This window comes from Perognathus longimembris, chromosome 10 (assembly GCF_023159225.1).
Source record: "Perognathus longimembris pacificus isolate PPM17 chromosome 10, ASM2315922v1, whole genome shotgun sequence".
NCBI lineage: Eukaryota > Metazoa > Chordata > Mammalia > Rodentia > Heteromyidae > Perognathus > Perognathus longimembris.
Window position 1 is genome coordinate 535,692 of NC_063170.1, and position 24,642 is coordinate 560,333.

Sequence of the window (24,642 nt, forward strand, 5' to 3'; positions counted from 1 at the left end):
GATTGAGGTTAGAAGACAGCCCTGGCAGACAAATCCAAGAGACTCATCTCCACTTAACCAGAAAAAAAGCTGGAAGTGGAGCTGTAGCTCAAGTGGTAAAGTGCCAGCCTTCAGCAAAGACTGAAGGCCCTGAGTTCGAGCCCCAGTACTGTTTCATGTGCACAGGCACATGAATGCATGTATGTATGCATGAGCAGGCATGTGTGCGTGTGCGCGCGCATACACATGCGTGCACACGCACACACACGCACGCACGCGCGCGCGCGCGCGCACACACACACACACACACACACACAGAATTCTGGGTTTGCTTTAAAAATATCCCCTGGTGGTTGGGAATGTGGCTTAGTGGTAGAGTGCTTGTCTAGCATGCATGAAGCCCTGGATTTGGTTCCTCAGTACCACATAAACAGAAAAGGCTGGTAGTGGTGATGTAGCTCAAGTGGTAGAGTGCTAGCCCTGAGCAAAAAGAAGCCAAGGACAGTGCTCAGGCCCTGAGTTCAAGCCCCAGGACAGGAAGGAAGGAAGGAAGGAAGGAAGGAAGGAAGGAAGGAAGGAAGGATCGAGTGAGCTGGAAGTGGCGCTGTGGCTCAAGTGGTAGAATATTAGCCTTGTGCAAAAGAAGTTCAGAAGCAGTACCCAGACCCTGAGTTCAAGCCCCAAGACTGGCAAAAAAAAATTAATTAGATTTAAAAATAAACTAAAATGCCCACTGGGGAGTGGGAAGGCAATAGAGCATACAGACAAATACAGAGGGACCAGGGAAACACTCAGGGCTCTTGCTCATCTCTGCACATGAGAAGATGCTTGAAAGTCCTGCAACATAAAGCTTAATGAGCCAGTGCTGTGACCTAAGAAATCTAACAAATCAACAGTGAAGTGACTATTGTACAATCTCTGAGCAAAATATGAACATGAAACTAGTTGCATGTTAATTCCTACTTCCTAGCAGATGTTCTCAACCAATTCCAGCTGATCTCAGAGCTTTGAGCTCGCTAGGCTGGCACTACCATCCTTTGAGCCACACCTCCATTCCTTCTATTTGCTGGTTATTTAGTAGTCTAGTAAGCTTTATGCCTGCCCTGGCCTAAAACCATGGCCTTCCAGAGCTCAACCTCCTGAGTAGCCAGGAATATAGCTGTGAGCCATTGGCGCTTGGCTTAATTTTTTAAGAACCACAATGGGCTGAAGGCATGGTTGAGGTGGTAGAGCCTAGCAAATGTAATCCTACCCAAAACAAACAAAAAGAATCCACAGGCCCTGGGTTTGATATCCAGCACTGTAAAAAGGAAAGAGCCTCAAGCCTATAACCTACCTACTCAGGCAGCTGAGATCTGAGAACTGCAGTCTGAAGCCTGCCTGGGAAGACACATTGAAGACTCTTATCACCAGCTGATCAGCAAAAATCTGAAAGTGAAGGTATGGCTCAAGTGGTAAGAGCACTAGGCTTGAGGACAGGTGGCACAGGCTACCCAGGCCCCACTTGGCACTACCATTCAGGCTGCCTGATCATGCAAAAAGCACACGGCAAATGTGAAGTATAGGCTATATATTACCTCCTTTTTATTTTTTCCTGGTCCTGGGGCTTGAACTCAGGGCTTAGGCACTGTTTCTGAACATTTTTGCTCAAGGCTAGTGCTCTACCACTTGAGTCATAGCTCCATTTCGGCTCTTTGATAGTTAACTGGAGAGACAAATCTCATTGTCATTTCTTCCCAGGAAGGTTTCCAACCATGATCCTCAGATCTCAGCCTCCTGAGTAGCTAGGATTATAGGCATGAGCCACTGGTGCCCAGCTCCAAGTAGCATATTTTATATTTGGTTCTCAGTCTGCCTATCAGGGTTCATCTGCTAGGGCTCTTCTATTTTAAGGACGACCATTACAGAAAAGCCTATAAACTGTGATTTTGAATATTTGTTTTTTTGGCCAGTGCTGGGGCTTGGACTCAGGGCCTGAGCACTGTCCCTGGCTTCTTTTTGCTCAAGGCTAGCACTCTACCACTTGAGCCACAGCGCCACTTCTGGCTGTTTTCTGTATATGTGGTGCTGAGGAATCGAACCCAGGGCTTCATGTATATGAGGCGAGCACTCTTGCCACTAGGCCATATCCTCAGCCAGATTTTGAATATTGGTATGATAGATTCAACTCAGAGCACAGTGCATGCCATGCAGTGCTCAACCACCGAGACTACACTGCCCTATGATACCAGCCCTGTTGGGGTTTTCTAATGATTCCCATGTGGAATCAGTTCACATCCCCTACTATATTCCCCCAAACAAGGACTTGGACACATGCTGAAGTCCTCTATGCCTATGAACCTTCAGTCAAGTGCCGGTGCAGTGAACAGAAGGGGAGCCAAAGCGCTGCCTGGGATCCCCTGCACGGCTTGACAGTCCTGTAGACACCCACAGCATCTGGGATGAGGCCCTCATGATTGGGATTTCTGTTTCTCTTGATGAGTTTCCCACGACAGCCCAGCATCTGCAGCCCAGCATCTGCCGAGTTTGTTCTTCTGCACTTCAATGAGCCCAAACTGCTCCTTCCGGAAAGAAAACAAAGACTCTCCTCAGAGTCTGAAGGCCAAGTATGCACAGCTGTGGGGCACAAAGGGACTTCTTGGTGCTGACCCAGCTCTACACGAGGCCTTCAGTGGCCGGTTCCCAGGAAAGAGCCAATGCTGGAGCAGAGGCAGCTATTTTCATGTTAGTATAGAGAGGTTTGGCTCAGAGGAAAACGTCATCTAGTAAGTCTTCTAGTGGAAAAAAAAGTCTTTATCTACCACTGTGGAAGACAAGGTAGGCAGGGTGATATAGAGAGTCCACTGGGTCCCAACAAACCCAATGCCATGTGAAGTATGTTTACTTGCTTTACAGTTCCCTTCTAGCTTTATTGCTAGAAATGCATTTAATCCTTTAAATAAAACTTGCTTTTGGGAAGAAAAGGAAAAAAGCTACCTGGGAAGGTTTCACTTGAGTTTTCTTTCTTTTGTGTGTAAGTATGCATGTGTGCGCCAGTCCTGGGGTTTGAACTCAGGGCCTGGGCACTGTCCCTGAGCTTTTTTTTGCTCAAGGCTAGCACTCTGCCACTTGAGCCACAGCACCCACTTCTGGCTTCATCTGTGTATGTGGTGCTGAGGACTCAAATCCAGGGCTTCATGCATGCTAGGCAAGCACACTACCACTAAGCCACATTCCCAGCCTCTCGCTTAAGTTTCTTTGACAATCACCTAGAGAGACCCTAGTAAACTTACAGAAGGTCACAGAACCACCAGATGAAGTATGTGGTTCAATCTCACTTCACAACCCAGAGAGGAGGTTGGGGATTTATGGCAAGTGCAAAGCCCTGAGTTCGGTGCTCAGCTCTGGGAAAAAAAATAAAAATTTTAAAAAAGCTAAGAAGACAAAAAACAACACAAGGCAACTAACAATCCAGAGCCATAACTGCACCAGGAAGGTCCTTTGTGCTGCCACACAGTACGTTACAAGTCCACACGGCCCTTTTGTGTGGCACTGTCCAAGACTAGCACATGGTGGGAGGCCATGTGTGAAAACCACTCCAGCTTCATCACCAGTGACTCTCAAAGCAAGCCGGAGTCTGGATGGCCAACTGGTCACATGAGGACCATTCTCCCTGTGTTCAGTCAGTACCACAGAGTTGTCCATGCTCTTAGTCTGGCACTATGCCAGGTCCCAGGCTAACTTGAAGACTCTGGAGCACCTGTATTCCATGGCCTGATCCATTACAAATGCCACCTCCCTCAATCTGTTGTGGTAGAACTCAAGTTACCTTCTAAGATGCTCCATGAGCCCCAAACTACTCACTTGTTCAATGGCAAAAGCCAGTCAGGCCAGGCACTATGGCTCACACCTGCAATCTATTCAGGAGGCTGAGAACTGAAGATCAAGGTTCAAAGCAAGCCTGGCCAGAGAAGTCTATGAGACTCTTTTCTCCAATAAACCACCAAAAACCCAGGAGTGGAGGTATGGCTCAAGTGGCAGAGTGCCATCCTTAACCAAAAAGGCCAAGTAAAGTCACAAAGCTCTTGAGTTCAAGCCCCAGTACCATCACACACACACACACACACACACACACACACACACACACACACACACACACACACACGAAAGGCCAGTTAAAGCCACTACAGGGCTAGCAATGTGGCTTTGTGGTAGAGTGCTTATCTAGCATGCATGATGCCCTGGATTTGATTCCTCAGTATCATATAAACAGAAAAAGCTGGAAGTGGCATTGTGGACCAAGTAGTAGAGTGCTAGCCTTGAGCAAAAGAAGCTCAGGGACAGTGCCCAAGCCCTGAGTTCAAGCCCCAGGACTGGCAACAACAAAAGCCACTGACACATGCCATCTGAGGTAACATGCCAATACACAGAGACCAAGAGGTGGGGAGAAGACCCCAGTGCCCTCTCTGAACAAGGAGAGCCACTCCTTTACAAGCAATGGGGAGAGCTGGGAATATGGCCTAGTGGCAAGAGTGCTTGCCTCATATACATGAAGCCCTAGGCTCAATTCCTCAGTACCACATATATAGAAAACTGCCAGAAGTGGCACTGTGGCTCAAGTGGCAGTGTCGGGAATGGCTATACCTTTAAGACCTGGGACTGCTGGCTGTTATCCACTCCTCCCTTCTCCCCAGGTCTGGAGCCTCCCCTGCCCTCCATCTGTAAGCACATGTCTCGTAATGGCGCTGGGGACCGGTCCTGGGGGGACTATAATCTCCCCCTCTGCGGGAAGTTCCGTGACATCACTGTGATGGACATGCTCACCAGCCTACCGTTAGCACCTGGTCAGTCCCTCCCCCTCCCTCGTCATTACTATTATATAAACCCCTCCCCTGAATAAAACTTTTGGAAGTCAGTAGTCCATCAGACGGCTCCCCCGAAATCTCCGTGTCCAGTGTCTGCTCTTAAATGTAAGGGGGGGCTTGGGATGGGTGGTTTCGACGGCTCTACCCCATCTCAGCTTAGCCCCAACCGGGACATGCTCTGGCCTCCCGCAGCCAGTGTGGCAGGAGAAGTGTGTAGGGCTGTCCCCACAACCAGTGTAGCGCGACAGCAGAGTGCTAGCCTTGAGCAAAAAGAAGCCAGGGACAGTGCTCAGGCCCTGAGTCCAAGGCCCAGGACTGGCAAAAAAGAAAAAAAAAAGAGATAGGGAGAAGATCCCAATGATCTCTCTGAACAAGAGAACCAATCCTTTACAAAAGGTGAAGAGAAGACCTCAGCACCCTCTCTGAACAAGAGAACTACTGCTCTACCACTTCAGCCACAGCAACACTTCCAGCTTTTTCTGTGATTAATTGGAGAGAAGAGTCTCACGGGCTTTTCTGCCTGGGCTGGCTTCAAACTGTAATCCTAAATTCTCAGCCTCCTGAGGCATGAGACACCAGTGCCTGGCAAGAGCTGTGGTTTTTAAAGGTAGCAAGGTGCTGGATGGCCCTTAAGCTGACTAACTTGTCCATGGGGCAGGTTGGGGAGGATGGCAATACACACCAGTGACTGTGAAAAGTAAACCACTCAAGAGTGTTGCCCTGGAACAGAAAGCATGCCCATCACCATACACGCAGCAATCCGCCGCTCTGAAAGGCGTGTAGTAGGGGAGAACGTGCCAGGCACTGACCATCCATCTCTACCAGGAGCTGGTTGAGGGTCTGCTCCTCCTCGGTGTTGGAGAAACCAGAAATGGAAGTGGAACGCTTCTTGCCCACTGCATCAATCTCATCGATGTACACAATGCATGGAGCTCGTGCCCGGGCTTCTTTGAAGAGGCTGCGTACACGGGCAGCACCCAGGCCTGAGGGGACACAGAGAGCATCAGAAGGCCAATAGATAAAGAGCTTAAAACCATACTCTGGCCAGAGCCGGGCAAAGCCATCCACCAGGAATAACTAAATCCTTTGTTATAGCTCAGTTGATAATTGCATTCCATTGAAAAGTTGGCCTTATAAATTACAACTCTCACTTAATAGTCATGCTTTTGTGCCTTTAAGAAAATATTTTTGTCATTTTTGTTACAGAATTGTAATATGTTCAAAGTATTTATAGGCTTATTTGTCATAAAAGGGTCACTTATTTGTGTCACTTTATTTCCTTTTACATAGAAGTATATTTAAATAGCAGTGCTGTACTTTTTTAAGGGTTTGTCTATTTACCTATTTCAAATATATTCTTATTCTTAGACATCATTGAAGTAGACTTGTCAGACTATTCTGAGTATTGTAAACAGTGCCTTTTTGATGGAATTCACACTGTTTTGGATGTCTGTGTGCCATATACACAGAATTCTGTGAAAGGCAGTTTTAACTTTTTGAAGAAAATCTTCATCAAATTTAAGAAAATGTACAGAATTTGACTTTTCTTCATGTGTTCAGCATTTCTAGTGAGTAATCAATAGTTTGTGGATTTTTGCTTAAACCTACAGCGATAATGGCATTATTGATGAGTCAATATATGAGAATGGAGATTATGTTGAATTATGTAAAATGTAAAGAAATAAAATGTTAGTATTTAGTTAAAAAAAAAGATTAACTAAATCTAAAACAGGCCACACCCTGCAGAAGTGGACAGGGACTTGCTGTCCCAGCAGGCCCCTGGTGAAAAGCATATTCCCACCTACAGCATGCTTTAATGTGTGCTGCACTGTCCTTCAGTTCTACCCCTAATGAAAGAAGCGTATGTGGAAGTACCGTCCCTGACCCACGGGCCAGTGTGCCCACAGCCCCACATCCACACCTACCTCCAATGACCTCCACAAACTCAGGACCAGCCATTGCCAAGAAGGGCACCTGGGCCTCCGTAGCCACCGCCTTGGCTAGCAATGTCTTCCCACAGCCAGGGGGCCCAAGCAACAGGGCCCCCTTTGGAACCTTGGCACCAAGCTGAAGGAAGCGCTCTGGACTCTACACAGCAAGAGACACAGCCCACTCACCACACAGTCTCACAGAGGGCACCATGTGCCTCATACGAGGCAGCTACATTTCCAGGGGGTCTCCAGAGGTCAAGAGACCACAGTGCCTGACGGCAGTCTAGGGTACACTCTTATGACCCTTCTGTGCTGGCCTTGTGTTACTACTTTACCAGGTACGGGCACAAGTCTAGCACGTCACTAATGGGGGGAGGAAGTACCCTTACAACATAACAAACTGGGCAAAGGACTCAAGCCATTTGTTTACCCCAGGGTTCATTCTGATCATTTAATTCTGTCTGGTTCTTACCTTCAGATAATCCACAAACTCTCGAACTTCCAGTTTGGCTTCATGCATTCCTGCCACATCTTTGAAGCTGACTCCTTTCCCTGTCTTCCCATCCACAATTGTGAAACGAGCCATTTTAAGCTGATTCTGTGCAGGAAGAGTTAGGGGATAGGTATCCTTCTGTACACTTATGTGTTGTATTTCTCCTTAGCAGGGAAGGCTGCTGCAGTCTGAGCTGACGTCATGTCCTTCAGGCCTCCACACTCAGGCCATCCCTCCTCACCGACCAACCCACCCCCAAGAAAGATGGGTTCACAAGTCACTTTTCAGATACAGGATGAGAAAATCCTTGCTTCTACTGCTAATCAGTGGCAAAGCATTTTCCTAGCATTCATGAGGCACTCTGTTCTATCTTTAGCAACACAAAATAAAACAAAAAATACCAAAGTCTCCCATACAATTAGGTAATTTAGGACCTTTTCATTAACTATCATTTTCTACATACTGTGTATTTCTCTGATTATAAAATCAATATAGTAAGAGTATTGCAAACTCTCGATAGAAATGTTAGCTATAAATTTCTGAGAGGGATGGGACAGGATAGAAAAAGCTCTTAATAAGGTACATGTCCTTCTGATAGTTTCTCCTTTGAGGAAGCCCTGAAAACAAATAAGGCAGGCATCCAACATACACAAAAGCTTAAGAACTATTTGAATAAGCTACAATTGACAGTAGGGAGATGGATTCACACCTGTAATCCTAGCTACTTAGGATGTTGAATTCTGAGGATGGTAGTTTGAAGGTGGGAGGGGAGGAGGGAGACAAACCAGTGGTTCTTATAAAAAATGAACCAGTTAAAAAGCTACAAGTGGCAGTGAAGGCACAGCTCAAGTGTAGAGCGTGAGGCTTAAGTGAAAAAGACAAGGGACAACACCAAGGTGTGGAGTTCAAGCCCCAGTACTGGCAAAAAAAAGGGGGGAGGGGAGACAAAAAGTGCAGATTGGAGAATAGTGCAGTAATAGACATGTACTGGGCCCAGGATTTGATCCCTAGTACCAAAAACAAGTGAAGACTAGGTTGAGACTGCAGTTCAGATACAGAGCATAGTCCTCGCATGTGTGAGGTCCTATATTCCATCCCCACACTGTAAAAGGTACTGAACACATGCGTGCACCACACACTAGCTATGGACACAGAACTATACTTGCACTCGGTGGAAACAATAAAGAGACATTCCCAGGTGGAGCAGGAGCTGCTCTGGGAGGCACCCACTTCATAACCCAACCAAGAGGAATGAGAAGTCTTGGGAGGTGCACATTTTAAGAAATACACCATGGGCTGGGAATCTGGCCTAGTAGTAGAGTGTTTACCTAGCATGCACTAAGCCCTGGATTTGATTCCTCGGCACCACATAAACAGAAAAGGCTGGAAGTGGGGCTGTGGCTCAAGAGGCAGAATGCTAGCCTTGAGCAAAAAGAAGCCAGGGAGAGTGCTCAGGCCCTGAGTCCAAGGCCCAGGACTGGCCAAAAAAGAAAAAGAAAAAGAAAAAAGAAATGTGTCAACATAGGAAAAGAGCTCTAGTGTGTTTTGGGTGTTCTTTAAAGATACCTTTAACATTTCTCAGTTTCCTACCTAGTAGAAGAAGCTGAAGGATGGGTTGGGAATATGGCCTAGTGGTAAAGTGCTCACCTAGTATACATGAAGCCCTGGGTTCGATTCCTCAGCACCACATATATAGAAAAAAGCCGGAAGTGGAGCTGTGGCTCAAGTGGTAGAGTGCTAGCCTTGAGCAAAAGGAAGCCAGGGACAGTGCTCAGGCCCTGAGTCCACTCCCCAGGACTGGCAACAAAAACAAAACAAACTTAAAAAAAGAAGCTGAACGAGGGGGCAGAGAAAGAAGAAGAACCATTTCTAGTTGACAGGATGCTACAGAATAAATTTTCCCATTAGCTGGTTCACTGCAAGAGGGGCACTGGGTTCATATGGGCACTCCACACCATCCACATGTTTGGGGCTCCCTGCTTACTTTTGCAACAGTTAATTATTCCTGTGTACTCATCCTATAGGAGCCTGAAATACCCAGAGATGTACATCCAGTAGGCTCTGATTTGTACAACTTACGAAAGCACTGAATCCGCCTTCCCTTCCTGTCATCCCAGCCAGACGGAATATATACCACAGGATGGCCAAGCCCACTGCTGTCATCCCCAAGGCATAGAGGGCGCTGGGTGAGAAAGAGACAGTTAAGGGCTGACAACATCAACACAGTAACTCACAGAAACCCTTACAAAGCCAGGACTGTCACATGTCTCTCAAACTCAGCCCCAAAGTCTGACACAGATGTGAAAAACAAACAGCTGTAAAAGCATGTTGTTGTTGGTTTTTTCTGCTTCACCTTTACCAGGTTCCCTCCTTTGTGCAGGTCTCCCAAATGTTAAGACCAAGTGTGCAAAAGCTGGAGACACTTGGCTAACACATCTATAACAGTGTCCAACAAAAGGAGTTGTTAAGCAATGTATGAAATGTGTTGGTTCTAACTACTAAGACAAAACAAACTATAGTGTACTAAGTACTTTCTGTGTACTTATATGTATTAGGATCCAGCCTTAGGTATGAAGAGAAAGAAGGCTGCTTTGGCCTGCCGGTACCTCATTGCCATCTGCCTGTTAGCTCAACAAAAAACAGAAGGGGGCTTCCAGCACAACTCAGAGGTGAGTCATTTTCAAAGCAGTATATGCTAGTCATCCATACTCTGCATCTGAGGTCTTAAATCCCCAATAAAACTCTCTTTACAAATTGGCTTCAGTCACCGATAGGCCCAGAACTCTGCTAAATAGTGTGTCATCATTATGGAACCTGTCAGGTTCATGGTCTTATTTGTCCCACAGTGCCTACATGTGTCTCTGCTTCACTCAACCCTGAAATAATTTCGATTTAGCATTCCCATTTCTTCCCTTTTGATACTGGTTTCTTTCTTTCTTTTTTGAGAAAGGTTAGCCTTGAATTTAGGATCTTCCTGCCTCAGCTTCTTGAGTGCTGGGATTACAAGCATGAATCTGTCCCATTTTCTTTTTTTGTGTGTTGGTCTTGGGTCTTGATCTCAGGCTGGAATCAAATTATGATCCTCCTGGACTCAGCCTCCCAAGTATAGGCATAAGCCAATGTGTCTAACTTTTTTTTTTCTTTTGATGCCTGTCCTGAGTTTTGAATTCAGGGCTTGGCACTGTCCCTGAGCCTTTGTGCTCAACCACTGTGAGTCATAGCTCTACTTCTGGCTTTTTGGTGTTTAAGTGGAGATAAGAATTTCACAAACTTTCCTACTGAGTTGGCTTCTAACTGTGACCCTCAGATCTCAGCCTAAGTAGTTAGGATTACCGGTATGAGTCACCAGCACCTCGCCTTTTTTTTTTTTTTTTCCCCCATTCATTCATTCATTCGGCCAGTCCTGGGGCTTGAATTCCGGGTCTAGCCACTGCTCCTGAGCTTTTTGCTCAAGGCTAGCATTCTACCACTTGAGCCACTGTGCCACTTGTGGCTGTTTATGTGGTACTGAGGAATCAAACTTAGGGCTTCATGCATGCTAAGCAAATGCTCTACCACTAAGCCACATTCCCAGCCCAAAGATAGGATCTCATGGTACTCACTAGAAACTATGTTGAAAATGATCTATATAACTTGTAAATGGGGTGGGAGGGAAAAACTAGAAGAGCGGGAAGGGGTGACATTGTCCAAAAAGAAATGTACTCTTTACCAGTTTTATGTAACTGTAACTCCTCTGTACATCACCTTTATAATAAATTTTTTTAAAAGACAGGATCTCTCTATGTATCCTAGGCTGGTTTTGTTTTTTTTGTGTGTGTATGATTGCCAATAGTGGAGCTTAAACTCAAGGCCTAGACACTGTCTCATAACTTATGGCTCAAAGACACTACCACTTGAGCCACAGCTCCACTTTTGGCTTTACACTGGTTAAGAGTCTTACACTTTCTTGCTTGCTTGAGCTGGCTTTGAACGGAGATTCTTAGATCTCAGCCTCCTGAGCAGCTAAACTTATAGGTGTGAGCCACTTCCACCAATCCCTAGGCTGGCTTTAAACTTGAGATCTTCCTATTTCTTTTTTTTTTGCCAGTCCAGGGCCTTGGACTCAAGGCCTGAGCACTGTCCCTGGCTTCTTTTTGCTCAAGGCTAACACTCTGCCACTTGAGTCACAGCGCCACTTCTGGCCATTTTCTGTATACGTGGTGCTGGGGAATCGAACCCAGGGCTTCAAGTATACAAAGCAAGCGCTCTTGCCACTAGGTCATATCCCCAGCCCAGATCTTCCTATTTCTGCCTCCAGAGTGCTGAGAGATTATTACAAGTGTGTAGCACCACACCTGGCCTTGTTAGGAATTCTTGTCTCTAACTTGTTTTCCACATTAAAGCTCAGCTAGGCTTAGTTTAAAGCCACAAGATGACTGACATACTTTCCAAAGAACCCCGTGCGCTTATAGGAAACAGGTATCCTGTCCTTGCTCTCAATCTTCAGCTCATCTTCAGCTGCTCGAAGCTTCTCTTCAAATTTGTCAATGTTTGCAACTTGCATTCGGTACATCAAAGCCAGCCGCTGGGGATAGAGCAGAAATGAGTGGTAAGGGCAGGGTTCAGGGCTGGATGTATACTATATAGACATCAAGGTGCCAAAGAGTATGCCAAGCAGTTTTTTCATGCAAAAAAAAATTTCTGTGGCTAAAAAGTTCGAGTTTAATTGTGACATTTATTAAGAGGAAACACCCCCCCCCCTTTTTTTTTTTTTTAATTTGGTATGGATACTGGAGCTTGAACTTGGGGCCTGGGTGCTATCCCTGAGCTTTTTTCACTCAAGGCTAGTGCTCCAGCATTTGAGCCATAGCTCCACTGCTGACTTTTTGCTGGTTAGTTGGAGATAAGTGTCTCATGGGCTTTCCAGCCCAGGCTGTAATTTTCAAATCTAGCTTCCTGAGCGGCTAGAATCACAGATGTGACCCACTGGTACCCAGCTAAAATTTATTATTTATTTTTATTTAGTGCCAGAACTTGGGCTTGATTCAGGCTTGCACTCTCACTTGTTTTTGTTTTGTTTTGTATTTGTTTTTTGCTGAAGGCTGGCACTCTACCAAGTGAGCCACAATTCCATTTTCACTAAGAGAAAAATTTTTAAGAAAATTAGGAGGATAACGGCATCTTTTAAAATTTTTATCTTAATTATTTCTATTATCTTTAAGTAGTTGTACAAATGGGTTTGAATTCAACAGATCAATTTATGTCCACTATTTATCGAGGGTGACTGCACCATATATATGTATATATGATGCATATGTGTGTGTATATCTATGTGTGTATATCTACACACATATATGTGTATATATGCATGTGTATATATGTACACACACACACACACACACAGAGCCTGCAGACAACAGGTATTCTCAAGTGAAGAAGCTGCCTCTCCACAGCCCCAGCTGTCATGCACAGACTGGCTGCCATCACCCTAGGGATTATCATCTCACGCTCGGTGCTGAGTCCTCTACATGAATCGAATCTTGTTCTCCTACTTGGCATGACTCTCCTCCTGCAGTGGTTCCCCCTGGTCTCCTCAGAGTTAAGCACAGAAAGTGGAGATAAGCATATTCTTCATCCTTCTCTGTGAGGTCCAATCCTCCACAAACTCACATCTCTTCCCACCCCACACAGAGTGAACTTGCCTGTTTGGTCAGCTGGCACCTCCAATTGATAACAACACCTTATATGTTTATTCTCCAGTAAACCATCCAAGACTGCATCTCCATCTGCTTATGGAACCTCCTTGCCACCTAAACTTCCTACACCCATGTGACCTGTGCCAAAGCCCTTCTCTTCTAATTCCCAGCCAGCAATCCCCATCCATACCCAAGAACTCAAGAGTGGCTGGTGGTCTCAGCCCTTAATGGAACCAAGTGACAGTCTGGGCCAATATGTTACTTACTCCCAAATCTTCCTCTCTGAAAACACCAAAAGGTAGCTGTGGAACTCTCTAGCACCTACCTAGGACTTGGATACCAGCACTCTCTCCCCTGTCAAGCTGTTTCTTTCATGACCTTCTTTTTTCTTTTGCCATTTTTGTTTTTTTGCCAGTCCTGGGGCTTGAACTCAGGGCCTGGGCACTAAGCCCTGAGCTTCTTTTGCTCAAAGATAGCATTTTACCACTTGAGCCACAGCACCACTTCTGGCCTTTTCTGTTTATGTGGTGCTGAGCAATCGAACCCAGGACTTCATATATGTGAGGCAAGCACTCTACCACTAGGCCATAATCCCAGCCCCTAGACATACATCTTCTTTAAAGACAACCAGGCAAGCAGGCTGAGGATGTGGCTTGGTGGTAAAGTGCTTTCCTAGCATGTGTGAAGCCCTGAGTTTGATTCCTCAGTACCATATAAACAGAAAAGGCCAGAAGTAGTGGTGTGGCTCAAATGGTAGAATGGTAACCTTGAAGCTCAGGGGGTGGGAATGTGGCTTAGTGGTGGAATGCTTGCCTAGCAGGCATGAAGCCCTGGGTTTGATTCCTCAGCACCGTATAAACAGAAAAAGCCGAAAGTGGCGCTGTGGCTCAGGTGGTAGAGTGCTAGCTTTGAGCAAAATGAAGTTCAGGGACAGTGCCCAGGCCCCAGGACTGGCAAAACAATAAAATAAAATAAGGAACCCAAGTTTATGGTCTCTCCAATGCCCCCCTTACTCACAGGCCGCCCAAAGACGACAGCTCCAGGGTACAGGTAGACTTCCACCACATCACTTTCAGGCACCACCTGCACACGCTGCACCTCGCCTTTGGCCAGCATCTCATTGACAAAGTCACTCCAGGAAATGCTGCCTCCACTGGTGCTGAGTGAGTTAAGCAGGCTCATGACCACTGCGATGATGAACAAGGTACGCAGCCGCTCACGGTACATTTGGTCCTCCCGTTCTTTCCGTCTCTTCTCCTCTGAACAGGAGCACAGGTAGAACCAGGAAAACAGAGTAAGGGCAAGGCATATTCTAACACTGATTTCTTTAGGAATGCTCAGCTTCCTGAAGAATGCTCAGCTGGGAGCAGGCCTAGCATCCTACACAAGCCTGCATTTCTGCCAATTTCAACAGTTACCTGAGACAAATGGTACATGAGCTGTCTGAGGACACCAGTTCTTCATGCACTGAGTTCTCCTCATCCAGGAAGAAAGTTCTCACAATGGAGAACATGAAACCACTTTCAAAGTCAATGAGTGCTCAGAAGGAGACCTTCCACTGTAAAGGGAAGGCTGAAAAACCCTATGTACATAAACACCCCAAATTCACTGAATGTTAAATACCATTAAGATGTCTACAGCACATGCATATTATCTATATAGACAAACTTATCATGACCTGCCTCAAGAAACACCACCTTCTGCCAGCTATTCAGGAGGCTGAGATCTGAGGATCATGCTTCAGTACCAGCCCAAGCAGGCAGGAAAGTTAATAAGACCTTTCTTTCCAATTAACCACCAACAAAGATCTGGAAGTGAAGCTGTGGCTCAAGCTAAGGGGTGGGTTGGGGATTTAGCTCAGTGGACGAGTACTTGCCTAGCCAAGTGCAAGGCCCTGATTTCAGTCCTCAGGTCTTTTTGTTTTTTCTAGTTCTGGGCCTTGGACTCAGGGCCTGAGCACTGTCCCTGGCTTCTTTTTGCTCAAGGCTAGCACTCTACCTCTTGAGCCACAGCGGCACTTCTGGCCTTTTCTATATATGTGGTGCTGAGGAATCAAACCCAGGGCTTCATGCATGCTAGGCCAGCACTCTACCACTAAGCCACATTCCCGGGCCCTCAGCTCTTAAAAAAAAAAAAAGTTAAGGGACAGTACCCAGGCCTTGAGTTCAAGCCTCACCACTGGCACAAACCAAATAACCAAACAAACAAACAAAAACAACGAAGTCAAATCTTTTTTTTTTTGGGGGGGGGGGGGTTGTGGGGCTTGAACTCTGAGCCTGGGCACTGTCCTTGAGCTCTTCAGCTCAAGGCTAGTGCTCTACCACTTTTTGCCACAGCACCACTTCTGGTTTTCTGGCTGTTAATTGGAGATGAGTCTCATGGACTTTCTTACTCAGGCTGGCTTTGAACTGTGATCCTCAAATCTCAGCCTCCTCAGTTGCTAGGATTCTAGGCATGAGCCACCAGTGCCAAAGTCTAGTTTTGTTTTTTAAATCTGAATTAATTCATTAGAATTTATTTTATTTTGGGGGTGGGAATATGATCTAATGGTAAAGTGCCCACCTCGTATACATGAAGCCCTGGGTTCGATTCCTCAGCACCACATATATAGAAAATGGTCAGAAGTGCCGCTGTGGCTCAAGTGGCAGAGTGCTAGCCTTGAGCAAAAAGAAGCCAGGAACAGTGCTCAGGCCCTGAGTCCAAGCCCCAGGACTGGCAAAAAAAAAAAAAACATCAGAATTTATTCTATTTTTAGAACAGAGTTAAATAAGATAACCTATGCAAATGACTTAGTTTACTGAACCTACATCCTTCCTTCCTTCCTTCCTTCCTTCCTTCCTTCCTTCCTTCCTTCCTTCCTTTCTTTCTTTCTTTCTGTTTTGGTCAGTCCTGGGGCTTAAGCTCAGGGCCTGGGCACTGTCCCTGGGCTTCTTTGGCTCAAGGCTAACACTCTACCACTTGAGCCACAGCGCCACTTCCAGCTTTTCTATTTATGTAGTATTGAGGAATAAAACCCAGAGTTTAGACAAGTACTCTACCACTAAGCCACAGTCCCAGCCTTTCACTGAGCTTTTCTTTTCTTTTTCTTTTTTGTTGGATGTGGGGCTTGAACTCTGGGGCTGGGAACTGTCCCTGAACTCTTCAGCTTAAGGTTAGCGCTCGGGGCTGGGAATATGGCCTAGTGGCAAGAGTGCTTGCCTCCTATACATGAAGCCCTGGGTTCAATTTCTCAGCACCACATATACAGAAAACGGCCAGAAGTGGTGCTGTGGCTCAAGTGGCAGAGTGCTAGCCTTGAGCAAAAAGAAGCCAGAGACAGTGCTCAGGCCCTGAGTTTAAGGCCCAGGGCTGGTTTAAAAAAAAAAAAAAAAAAAAGGTTAGCACTCTACCACAGAGGCACCTCCAGTTTTCTGGTGGTTATTAGAGATAAGATTCTCATGACTTTCCTGCCCAGGCTGGCTTTGAATGGCGATCCTCAGATCTCAGCCTCCTGAGTAGGTAAGATTACAGGTGTGAGCCACTGGTGCCCAGCACACCAAGCATTTCTAAGAGTTAGCAATTTCTAAACAACTAACAGCAAAAAAATCAGCTTTGATCTTAGAGAACTCAGAAATAACACCAATTAAGGGCTGGGAATATGGCCTAGTGGCAAGAGTGCTTGCCTACTACACATGAAGCTCTTGGTTTGATTCCCCAGTACCACATATATGGAAAACGGCCAGAAGGGGTGCTGTGGCTCAGGTGGCAGAGTGCTAGCCTTGAGTGGGAAGAAGCCAGGGACGGTGCTCAGACCCTGAGTCCAAGGCCCAGGACTGGCCAAAAACAAACAAACAAAAAAAAACCCCACCAATTCAATTATAATAGTTTAATTTCCTTTCACACTTTTGAATGAGTCCTACTTTTCGAGTAGACGTGAAACCTAAGATATGCAGTACATTCCTTAATTCTTGCACATGAGGGAATGAACCTGTGAACTAGGACAGGGCAGAGGAACTGGTATAGATGGTGGTACTTTCTTTTCTTTTTTTTTTTGCCAGTCCTGGGCCTTGGATTTATAGCCTGAGCACTGTCCCTGGCTTCTTTTTGCTCAAGGCTAGCACTCTGCCACTTGAGCCACAGCGCCACTTCTGACCATTTTCTATATATGTGGTGCTGGGGAATCGAACCGAAGGCTTCATGTATAGGAGGCAAGCACTCTTGCCACTAGGCCATATTCCCAGCCTAGATAGTGGTACTTTCATAGGACAGAATGCCTCAGTCAGTGATCCATCCTCTCTTCCTTGGCACTCTCCTCTGGGAACTGCTTCTTATGCCCAGGGGAAGTGGCAGCAATCACCAATGTGTATGGGGCTGGGATCAGTGAGGTGTTCTGGTCTACACCTCAGGAGCTCTAGGTTTATCTGAGATTCACCCTTTGCCTATCTTCAGGTATTTCTGAATGCTACTTGCAGGCACAGTCACTCAGGAAGAATAGCACAAAGGACTCAACAATCACCTATAAGACAAACATGGGAGAGAATGAGGATAAGGACAGCAAGTACAGGTGCCTAGACTCCCCTGTCTTTAGGAATACCCTCACTTTGCTAAGAAAAGAGCACAAAAGGGCTGGGGATATGGCCTAGGGGCAAGAGCGCTTGCCTCGTATACTTGAAGCCCTGGGTTCGATTCCCCAGCACCACGTATACAGAAAATGGCCAGAAGTGGCGCTGTGACTCAAATGGCAGAGTGCTAGCCTTGAGCAAAAAAGAAGCCAGGGACAGTGCTCAGGCCCTGAGTCCAAGACCCAGGAATGGCAAAAAAAAAAAGAAAAAAGAAAAAAGAAAAGAGCACAAAAGCAAGATCACTAGAGGTAGCCATTGTTTCAGAACATCGGACAGGGTTACCTTCATCATCTTCAGGTACTTTCCCCTTGGTTTTATCACTGTCTTTATTCTTCTGCTTCTTTCTGGAAGTGTTAAAATAGTAAGTGCCACCTGTAACAAGAAACAGGGAAAGAACTAGACAACCAACATTTCCAACTACAGGGAAGACACATGGGCAAACAATATGTTCTCAAATAACCAATTCACAACAGAAACCACCTGCAGCCTATGTCCTAAGAGCTGCAAGTTTGAGAGAATAAAGCATTTCCTTACATTGTTCCTACTACTGACGCTGCTAATTATAGAATTATGAACTATTGGTATTGTTATTATTTCACCTTATAAGGTGAAATATCTTTGCTATTTAAATTGGCTAAGCAGGAAGTGTAAGAAGATATATTGCATGCCTATAGTTCTAGCATTCAGGAGGGTGAGTGCACTTAAGAGGGAGGAGAATTGTGAGTTCCATTCCAGGCGGAGCCACATAGCAAGACCTTGCCTCAAAAACAACATCAACAACAACAAAAGCTGGGCACTAGTGACTCACACTCATAATCCTAGCTGTTCAGAAGACTAAAATCTGAAGATCTACGGTTTGAAGCCAGCCCAGGCAGATAAATCTCAGAGACTTATCTCCAATTAACCACCAAAAGTGTAGGTGCTTCAAGTAGTAATGCACAAGCTTTGAGCAAAAAAGCCAAGTGATAATACAAAATGCTGAGTTCAAGCCCCAGTACCAACACAAAAAGAATATTTGTTGGCCAGGTACAGGTGTCTCAAGCTTATAATCCTAGCTAATCAGGGAGGCTGAGATCTAAGGATCCAATTTGAAATTGGTGTGGGCAGAAAAGCCTATGCGATCCAATTAATCACTGAAAATCCAGAAGTAAAGCTGTGACTCATGTGGTAGAGTGCAAATCTTGAACTTCTAAAGGACAACGCCCAGGCCCTGAGTTCAAGTTATAGTACTGGGGGGAAAAAGTAAAATATAATGGATTAAATTAAGCTGGAGGGGCTGGAATATGGCCTAGTGGTAAAGTACTCACCTCGTATATATGAAGCCCTGGGTTCAATTCTTCAGCACCACATAAACAGAAAAAACCAGAAGTGGCACTGTGGCTCAAGAAGTAGAGTGCTAGCCTTGAGCAAAAAGAAGCCAGGAGGGGCTGGGGATATAGCCTAGTGGCAAGAGTGCCTGCCTGCCTCGGATACACGAGGCCCTAGGTTCGATTCCCCAGCACCACATACACAGAAAACGGCCAGAAGCGGCGCTGTGGCTCAAGTGGCAGAGTGCTAGCCTTGAGCGGGAAGAAGCCAGGGACAGTGCTCAGGCCCTGAGTCCAAGGCCCAGGACTGGCCAAAAAAAAAAAAAAAGAAGCCAGGAAGAGTGCTCAGGCCTTTAGTTCCAAGCCCCAGGGCTGGCAAACAATAACAGTACAAAAAAATTAAGCTGGAGCTCGGAATGTGGCTTGGTGGTAGAGTGCTTGTTTAGCATGCATGAAGCCCTCGGTTTGATTCCTCAGTACCACATAAACAGAAAAAGCCAGATGAGGTATCACATACCAGACTCCAAGCTCTACTACAGGGCCATCATAACAGCCTGGTATTGGTATAAAAACAGATCGGAAGACCAATGGATTAGAATTGAAGATCCAGAAATAAAACTGCACTCTTACAGTCAGCTGATATTCGACAAAGGAGCTAAAGACATACAATGGGATAAACATAGCCTCCTCAACTACTGGTGCTGGGAGAACTGGGCAGCCACATGTAGAAAACTCAAAGTAGACCCAAGCCTATCACCATGCACCAAGATCAACTCAAAATGGATCAAGGACCTCAATATCAGACCTGAATCCTTAAAACTACTGAAGGACAGAGCAGGAAAGACGCTAGAACTTATAGGCACAGGAAGGAACTTCCTGAATAGAGTCCCAGGGGCACAACAAATAGGGGAGAGACTTGAGACTCCACAAATGGCACTACTACAAATTATAAAGTTTCTGCACAGCTAAGGACATAGCCACAAAAACAGAAAGACAGCCAACCATATGGGAAAGGATCTTTACCAGCACAGCAACAGACAAAGGCCTAATATCTGTCATCTACAGAGAACTCAAAAAACTAAGCCCCGGGCTGGGGATATAGCCTAGTGGCAAGAGTGCCTGCCTCGGATACACGAGGCCCTAGGTTCAATTCCCCAGCACCACATATACAGAAAACGGCCAGAAGTGGCGCTGTGGCTCAAGTGGCAGAGTGCTAGCCTTGAGCGGGAAGAAGCCAGGGACAGTGCTCAGGCCCTGAGTCCAAGGCCCAGGACTGGCCAAAAAAAAAAAAAACTAAGCCCCTCCAAGCCCAATAAACCAATTAGGAAATGGGCAAAAGAGCTAAAGAGAGACTTCACAAGAAAAGAAATAAAAATGGCAAAGAAACATATGAGAAAATGTTCAACATCCCTGGTAGTAAAGGAAATGCAAATAAAAACAACCCTGAGATAACACCTCACTCCAGTTAGAATGGCCGATACCCTGAACTCAGGCAACAACAAATGCTGGAGGGGGTGCGGGGAAAGAGGAATCCTTCTCCATTGTTGGTGGGAGTGCAAATTAGTACAACCACTTTGGAGAACAGTATGGAGGATTCTCAAAAAGCTCAATATAGACCTACCCTATGACCCAGCCATACCACTCCTAGGCACCTATACTAAACAGCAAGTCCCAAGATATCAAAAAGACATTTGTACTTCCATGTTTATCACGGCACAATTCACAAGAGCCAAAATATGGAAACAACCCAGATGCCCCTCCACCGATGAATGGATCCAAAAAATATGGTACCTATACACAATGGAATACTACATAGCAATTAGGAATGGTGAAATATTGTTATTCGCAGGGAAATGGTCAGAACTTGAACAAATGTTGAGTGAGATAAGCCTAGAACACAGAAAACAAAGGGGCATCATCTCCCTGATATATGACTGTTAAGATGGGGTGACCGAGAGACAGTAGAGACCAGGTCTGTGAAACCAAAAACTGCTTGTCAAATGGTATTTCCCACAGGATTGGGGCAGCGACCCAACATTATGTAACTAAAACCAAACAACTACTCAACATATAAAGGTCAAAAATCGACCTCTCAGTGGAATACAATAGCTCAAAAGCTATGCATGTACGTTCATATAAGACTACTGTCGACATATCGTCTAATATCGACATTACATTTAAAGACCTAGGCGAATTTTCTTGGGCTTGGCCACGTGGCTACTGTATATGTTCTTGATACATTGTATATTGTATATATGTCTACCTGACCTAGAGAAGGGAAAGAAAAACAGGGCGTAAGATATCACAAGAAATGTACACACTGGGGGCTGGGAATATGGCCTAGTGGCAAGGCCCTGGGTTCGATTCCTCAGCACCACATATACAGAAAATGGTCAGAAGTGGCGCTGTGGCTCAAGTGGCAGAGTGCTAGCCTTGAGCAAAAAAGAAGCCAGGGACAGTGCTCAGGCCCTGAGTTCATGGCCTAGGACTGGCCAAAAAAAAAAAAAAGAAAGAAAAAAGAAAAAGAAATGTACACACTGCCCTACTATGTAACTGTACCCTTTTTGCACAACACCTTGTCAAAAAATTTGTGTTCAATTAATAAATTAAATTTAAAAAAAACAACAGAAAAAGCCAGAAATGGCATTGTGGCTCAAGTGCTAGAGTGCTAGCCTTGTGCAACAGAAGGTAAGGGACAGTGTTCAGGCCCTGAGTTCAAGACCTAGGAATGGCAAAAAAGAAAAAAAGAAAGAAAAAGAAAAATTAAGTTGGGTACTAGTGGCTCACATCTGTAATCCTAGCTAATCAAGAGGCTGAGATCTGAGGATTAAAATTCAAAACCAGTCTATGCAAACAAATCATGAGACACTTAAATACAACTAACCAGCAAAGGCCAGAAGTGGTAAAAAGCTAGCAGTAAGCTTTGAGAATGAGTGGCTCTGAGTTCACTATCATGTATGCATATGTGTACACACGCACACACACAATTGACTACTGTGAGGGAACAAAAAATAAAGAATGTGGGGCTGGGAATATGGCCTAGTGGTAAAGTGCTCACCTTGTATACATGAAGCCCTGGGTTCGAGTCCTCAGAATATATGTAGAAAAGGCCTGAACTGGTGCTGTGGCTCAAGTTTGGGTTTGGACTCAGGGCCTGAGCACTGTCCCTGGCTTCCTTTTTGCTCAAAACTACCACTCTACCTCTTGAGCCACAACACCACTTCCAGCTTTTTTCTATATATGTGGTGCTGAGGAATCGAACCCAGGGCTTCATGCATGCAAGGCAAGCACTCTACCGCTAAGCCACAATCCCAGCCCCGAGTTTTTATTTTTACACAAACCTAGATGATAAAGCTTACTGCACACCCAGGGTATATGTACAACCTAATGTTCCTAGGCTATTATATTGGATACTGCAAGTTTTCTAACACAAAGTAATGCCATTAGGTAACTCAATCCCTCAATCTGTTTTTGTTTTTTGAGACAGCGTTTCAATATGCAGCCCAGGCTGCATCAAATTTGTGAGCCTCCTACCTCATACTTGTGAGAGCTGGGCTCACCACATGTAGCTTCCATAATGATTAAGTTGTGGGGCTTGAATTCTTGGCCTGGGCACTGTCCCTGAGCTCTTCAGCTCAAGGCTAGCACTCTATCTACCACTTCAGCCACAGTGCCACTTCTGCTGGTTATAATGTTGGAGATAAGAATCTCACAGACTTTCTTGGCCATGCTGGCTTTGAACTGTGATCATCAGATCTCAGGAGTAGTTAGGATTACAGGCATGAGCCACCAGTGCCCAGCTCCATCTTTGTTTTGTTGCCAGTCCTGGGGCGTGGACTCAGGACCTGAGCACTGTCCCTGGCTTCTTTTTGCTCAAGGCTAGCACTCTACCTCTTGAGCCACAGCGCCACTTCCAGCTTTTTTCTATATATGTGGTGCTGAGGAACTGAACTCAGGGCTTCATGTACATAAGGCAAGCACTCTACCACTAGGCCATATCCCCAGCCCCCCAGCTCCATCTTAAAGGACTAGTCACTGTCATGTCTACAGTCTATCAGCGCAAGAAACATCCTTATACAGTCCATAAGTGTCTGTTCACAAATGCCATAATTTCTCCCAGGTCACCTGAGTTTCAGCAGATACACACCTAGAAGTTTCCAGAGTCTGACTGGGTTTTGACCTAGATGCTGTTTCAATAACAATCCGCTGATCCCTTCAAAAGTAGGGGTTAGGGTTCGCAATTGTAAGCTCTGGAAAAAAAAAAATAAAACCCAGAAAAGACATGGTCACACTAAGACCACAATACATCAACTCAACACAGAATTATCTCAATTGTAATGTTTACATTGTCCTGAAATGAGAATTGCCGGTGTGCTATTTGAAAGTTTTAAGATAATTCCAAAATGTCCAAAGCTACTGTCAAACACAGCAATGCACTAGCGATGTCACACTACTTTCTGACCCAACACCCACAAGGACCCACAGTGAGTATCCACATTTGTGCTTTATCATTGGTGAACAACTCCTTTTCCACTTCCAGGTGCTAAAGGATTGGAAAGTTTTTATTTCCAGTGTTCTCTTTTCCAAGTGAACAACAGTTTTCCCACTTGAAAGGGCTTTTTGTTGGTTGTTGTTTTGAGATTAGTGCCTCACTAGATAACCTAGGCTGGCCAGACACTCATCATCTCCCGCCTCAGCTACCAGACCACTCCGATTTCAACTGTTACAACCACACCCAGCGTCTACTGGTTCTGTCTGTGTGTGTGTGTGTGTGTGTGCGCGCGCGCGTGTGTGCGCGCCGCTCCAGGGGCTTGAACTCAGGACCTCGTGCTCTTGTGTGGAACTGGATCTGTAACGAGGGACACCTGGAAAGCAGCGACCAGACTTGTGCTCCAGTAAAAAGCTTTCGGCCAGCCCACTCTGAGCAATCACCACTGTGATTTGGAAAGCGCTGGAATTCATCCCGACCGAAGTGCCCGTCTGGGCCGAGGTGAAGAACGCTTCTTCACAAAGCCTGGCGGGGCTCTGCCTCCGAGCCCCGGGAGCCGACGGGGCTGGGGTACGCCAGCCGAGGGCTGGGCTTCTCAACTGCCCGCGCCCCGCCACGGCCCTCCGGGCCCCCCGGGCCCCTCGGCCAGGCTGAGCGGCGGGTGGGAGGAAGGGGGAGGCCGAGCGTGGGGGGAGCTCGGAGGCTAAGCCAGAGGGGGTCGGCGGGGAGGGGGGAAGGGGGCGGCCGGGGGGGGGGGAGGCCGAGCCCGGGGGAGGGGCTAAGCCCAAGAGGGGGGCCGGGCCCCGAGATGCTCCGCGCCCCCCGCCAGGCCCGGAGGCCGCTCGCGGGTTACCTGCAGGGCTCGTCTCCCGGCCTCCGCGAGAAGCGCCGGAGGCCTACAGGCCACGGACGGCCGTCTACTCCCAGCCCCGGCGGAGAGGCCCGGGCTCCACCACCGGGGGCCGGAACCCGGGCTCGGGCGGAGGGCGCGCAGCAGCAGCAGGGCGGCAGCCATGCTGCCGGAGCAGCGCCTGCGCGGTGGCGGCTCCGCGGAGACTCGGGGCGGCCCGCCGGGGGGCGGGGGAGGGTGGCGCCGCCTCGCACGCCTGCGCACTTGGCGCGGGGTGGGGCTCCCGGCGCACGCGCGGCCTGCTGGGCGGCCGCTTGGGGCTTTCTGGTCTGGCCCGCCGGGGCTTCCGCGTGACCCTCGGAGGCCGCACGGGAGCGAGCCTCGGGTTGCTCCCGCGTTTCCTGAGGCCTGACAAGTACATAAATGGTCAAGTGTGGCTCTGGTTCTCATGTTAACCCCTTCAGTCGTGGTTT

At 46.6% G+C, this 24,642-nt stretch overlaps 1 protein-coding gene across 3 annotated transcripts in view; it reads right to left on the minus strand.

Annotated features, from left to right (window-relative positions):
- Spg7 (SPG7 matrix AAA peptidase subunit, paraplegin) overlaps positions 1-24,380 on the minus strand; it is a 40,421-nt gene extending 16,041 nt beyond the window's left edge. Inside the window, exons 1-9 of one of the 3 annotated variants that reach the window (XM_048354921.1) lie at positions 24,173-24,379; positions 22,978-23,080; positions 17,806-17,895; positions 13,940-14,181; positions 11,672-11,811; positions 9,327-9,429; positions 7,227-7,352; positions 6,749-6,911; positions 5,633-5,806 (exon numbers count right to left, since the gene is read on the minus strand). In XM_048354921.1, the coding sequence (XP_048210878.1) occupies positions 5,633-5,806; positions 6,749-6,911; positions 7,227-7,352; positions 9,327-9,429; positions 11,672-11,811; positions 13,940-14,181; positions 17,806-17,895; positions 22,978-23,080; positions 24,173-24,334 (1,303 nt within the window). In that variant the 5' untranslated portion in view covers positions 24,335-24,379. Of the gene's footprint in view, positions 1-5,632; positions 5,807-6,748; positions 6,912-7,226; positions 7,353-9,326; positions 9,430-11,671; positions 11,812-13,939; positions 14,182-17,805; positions 17,896-22,977; positions 23,081-24,172 lie in introns of all 3 variants that reach the window. The other 2 variants (XM_048354920.1, XM_048354922.1) reach the window with 2 other exon arrangements.
- Between the last annotated feature and the right edge of the window lie 262 nt (positions 24,381-24,642).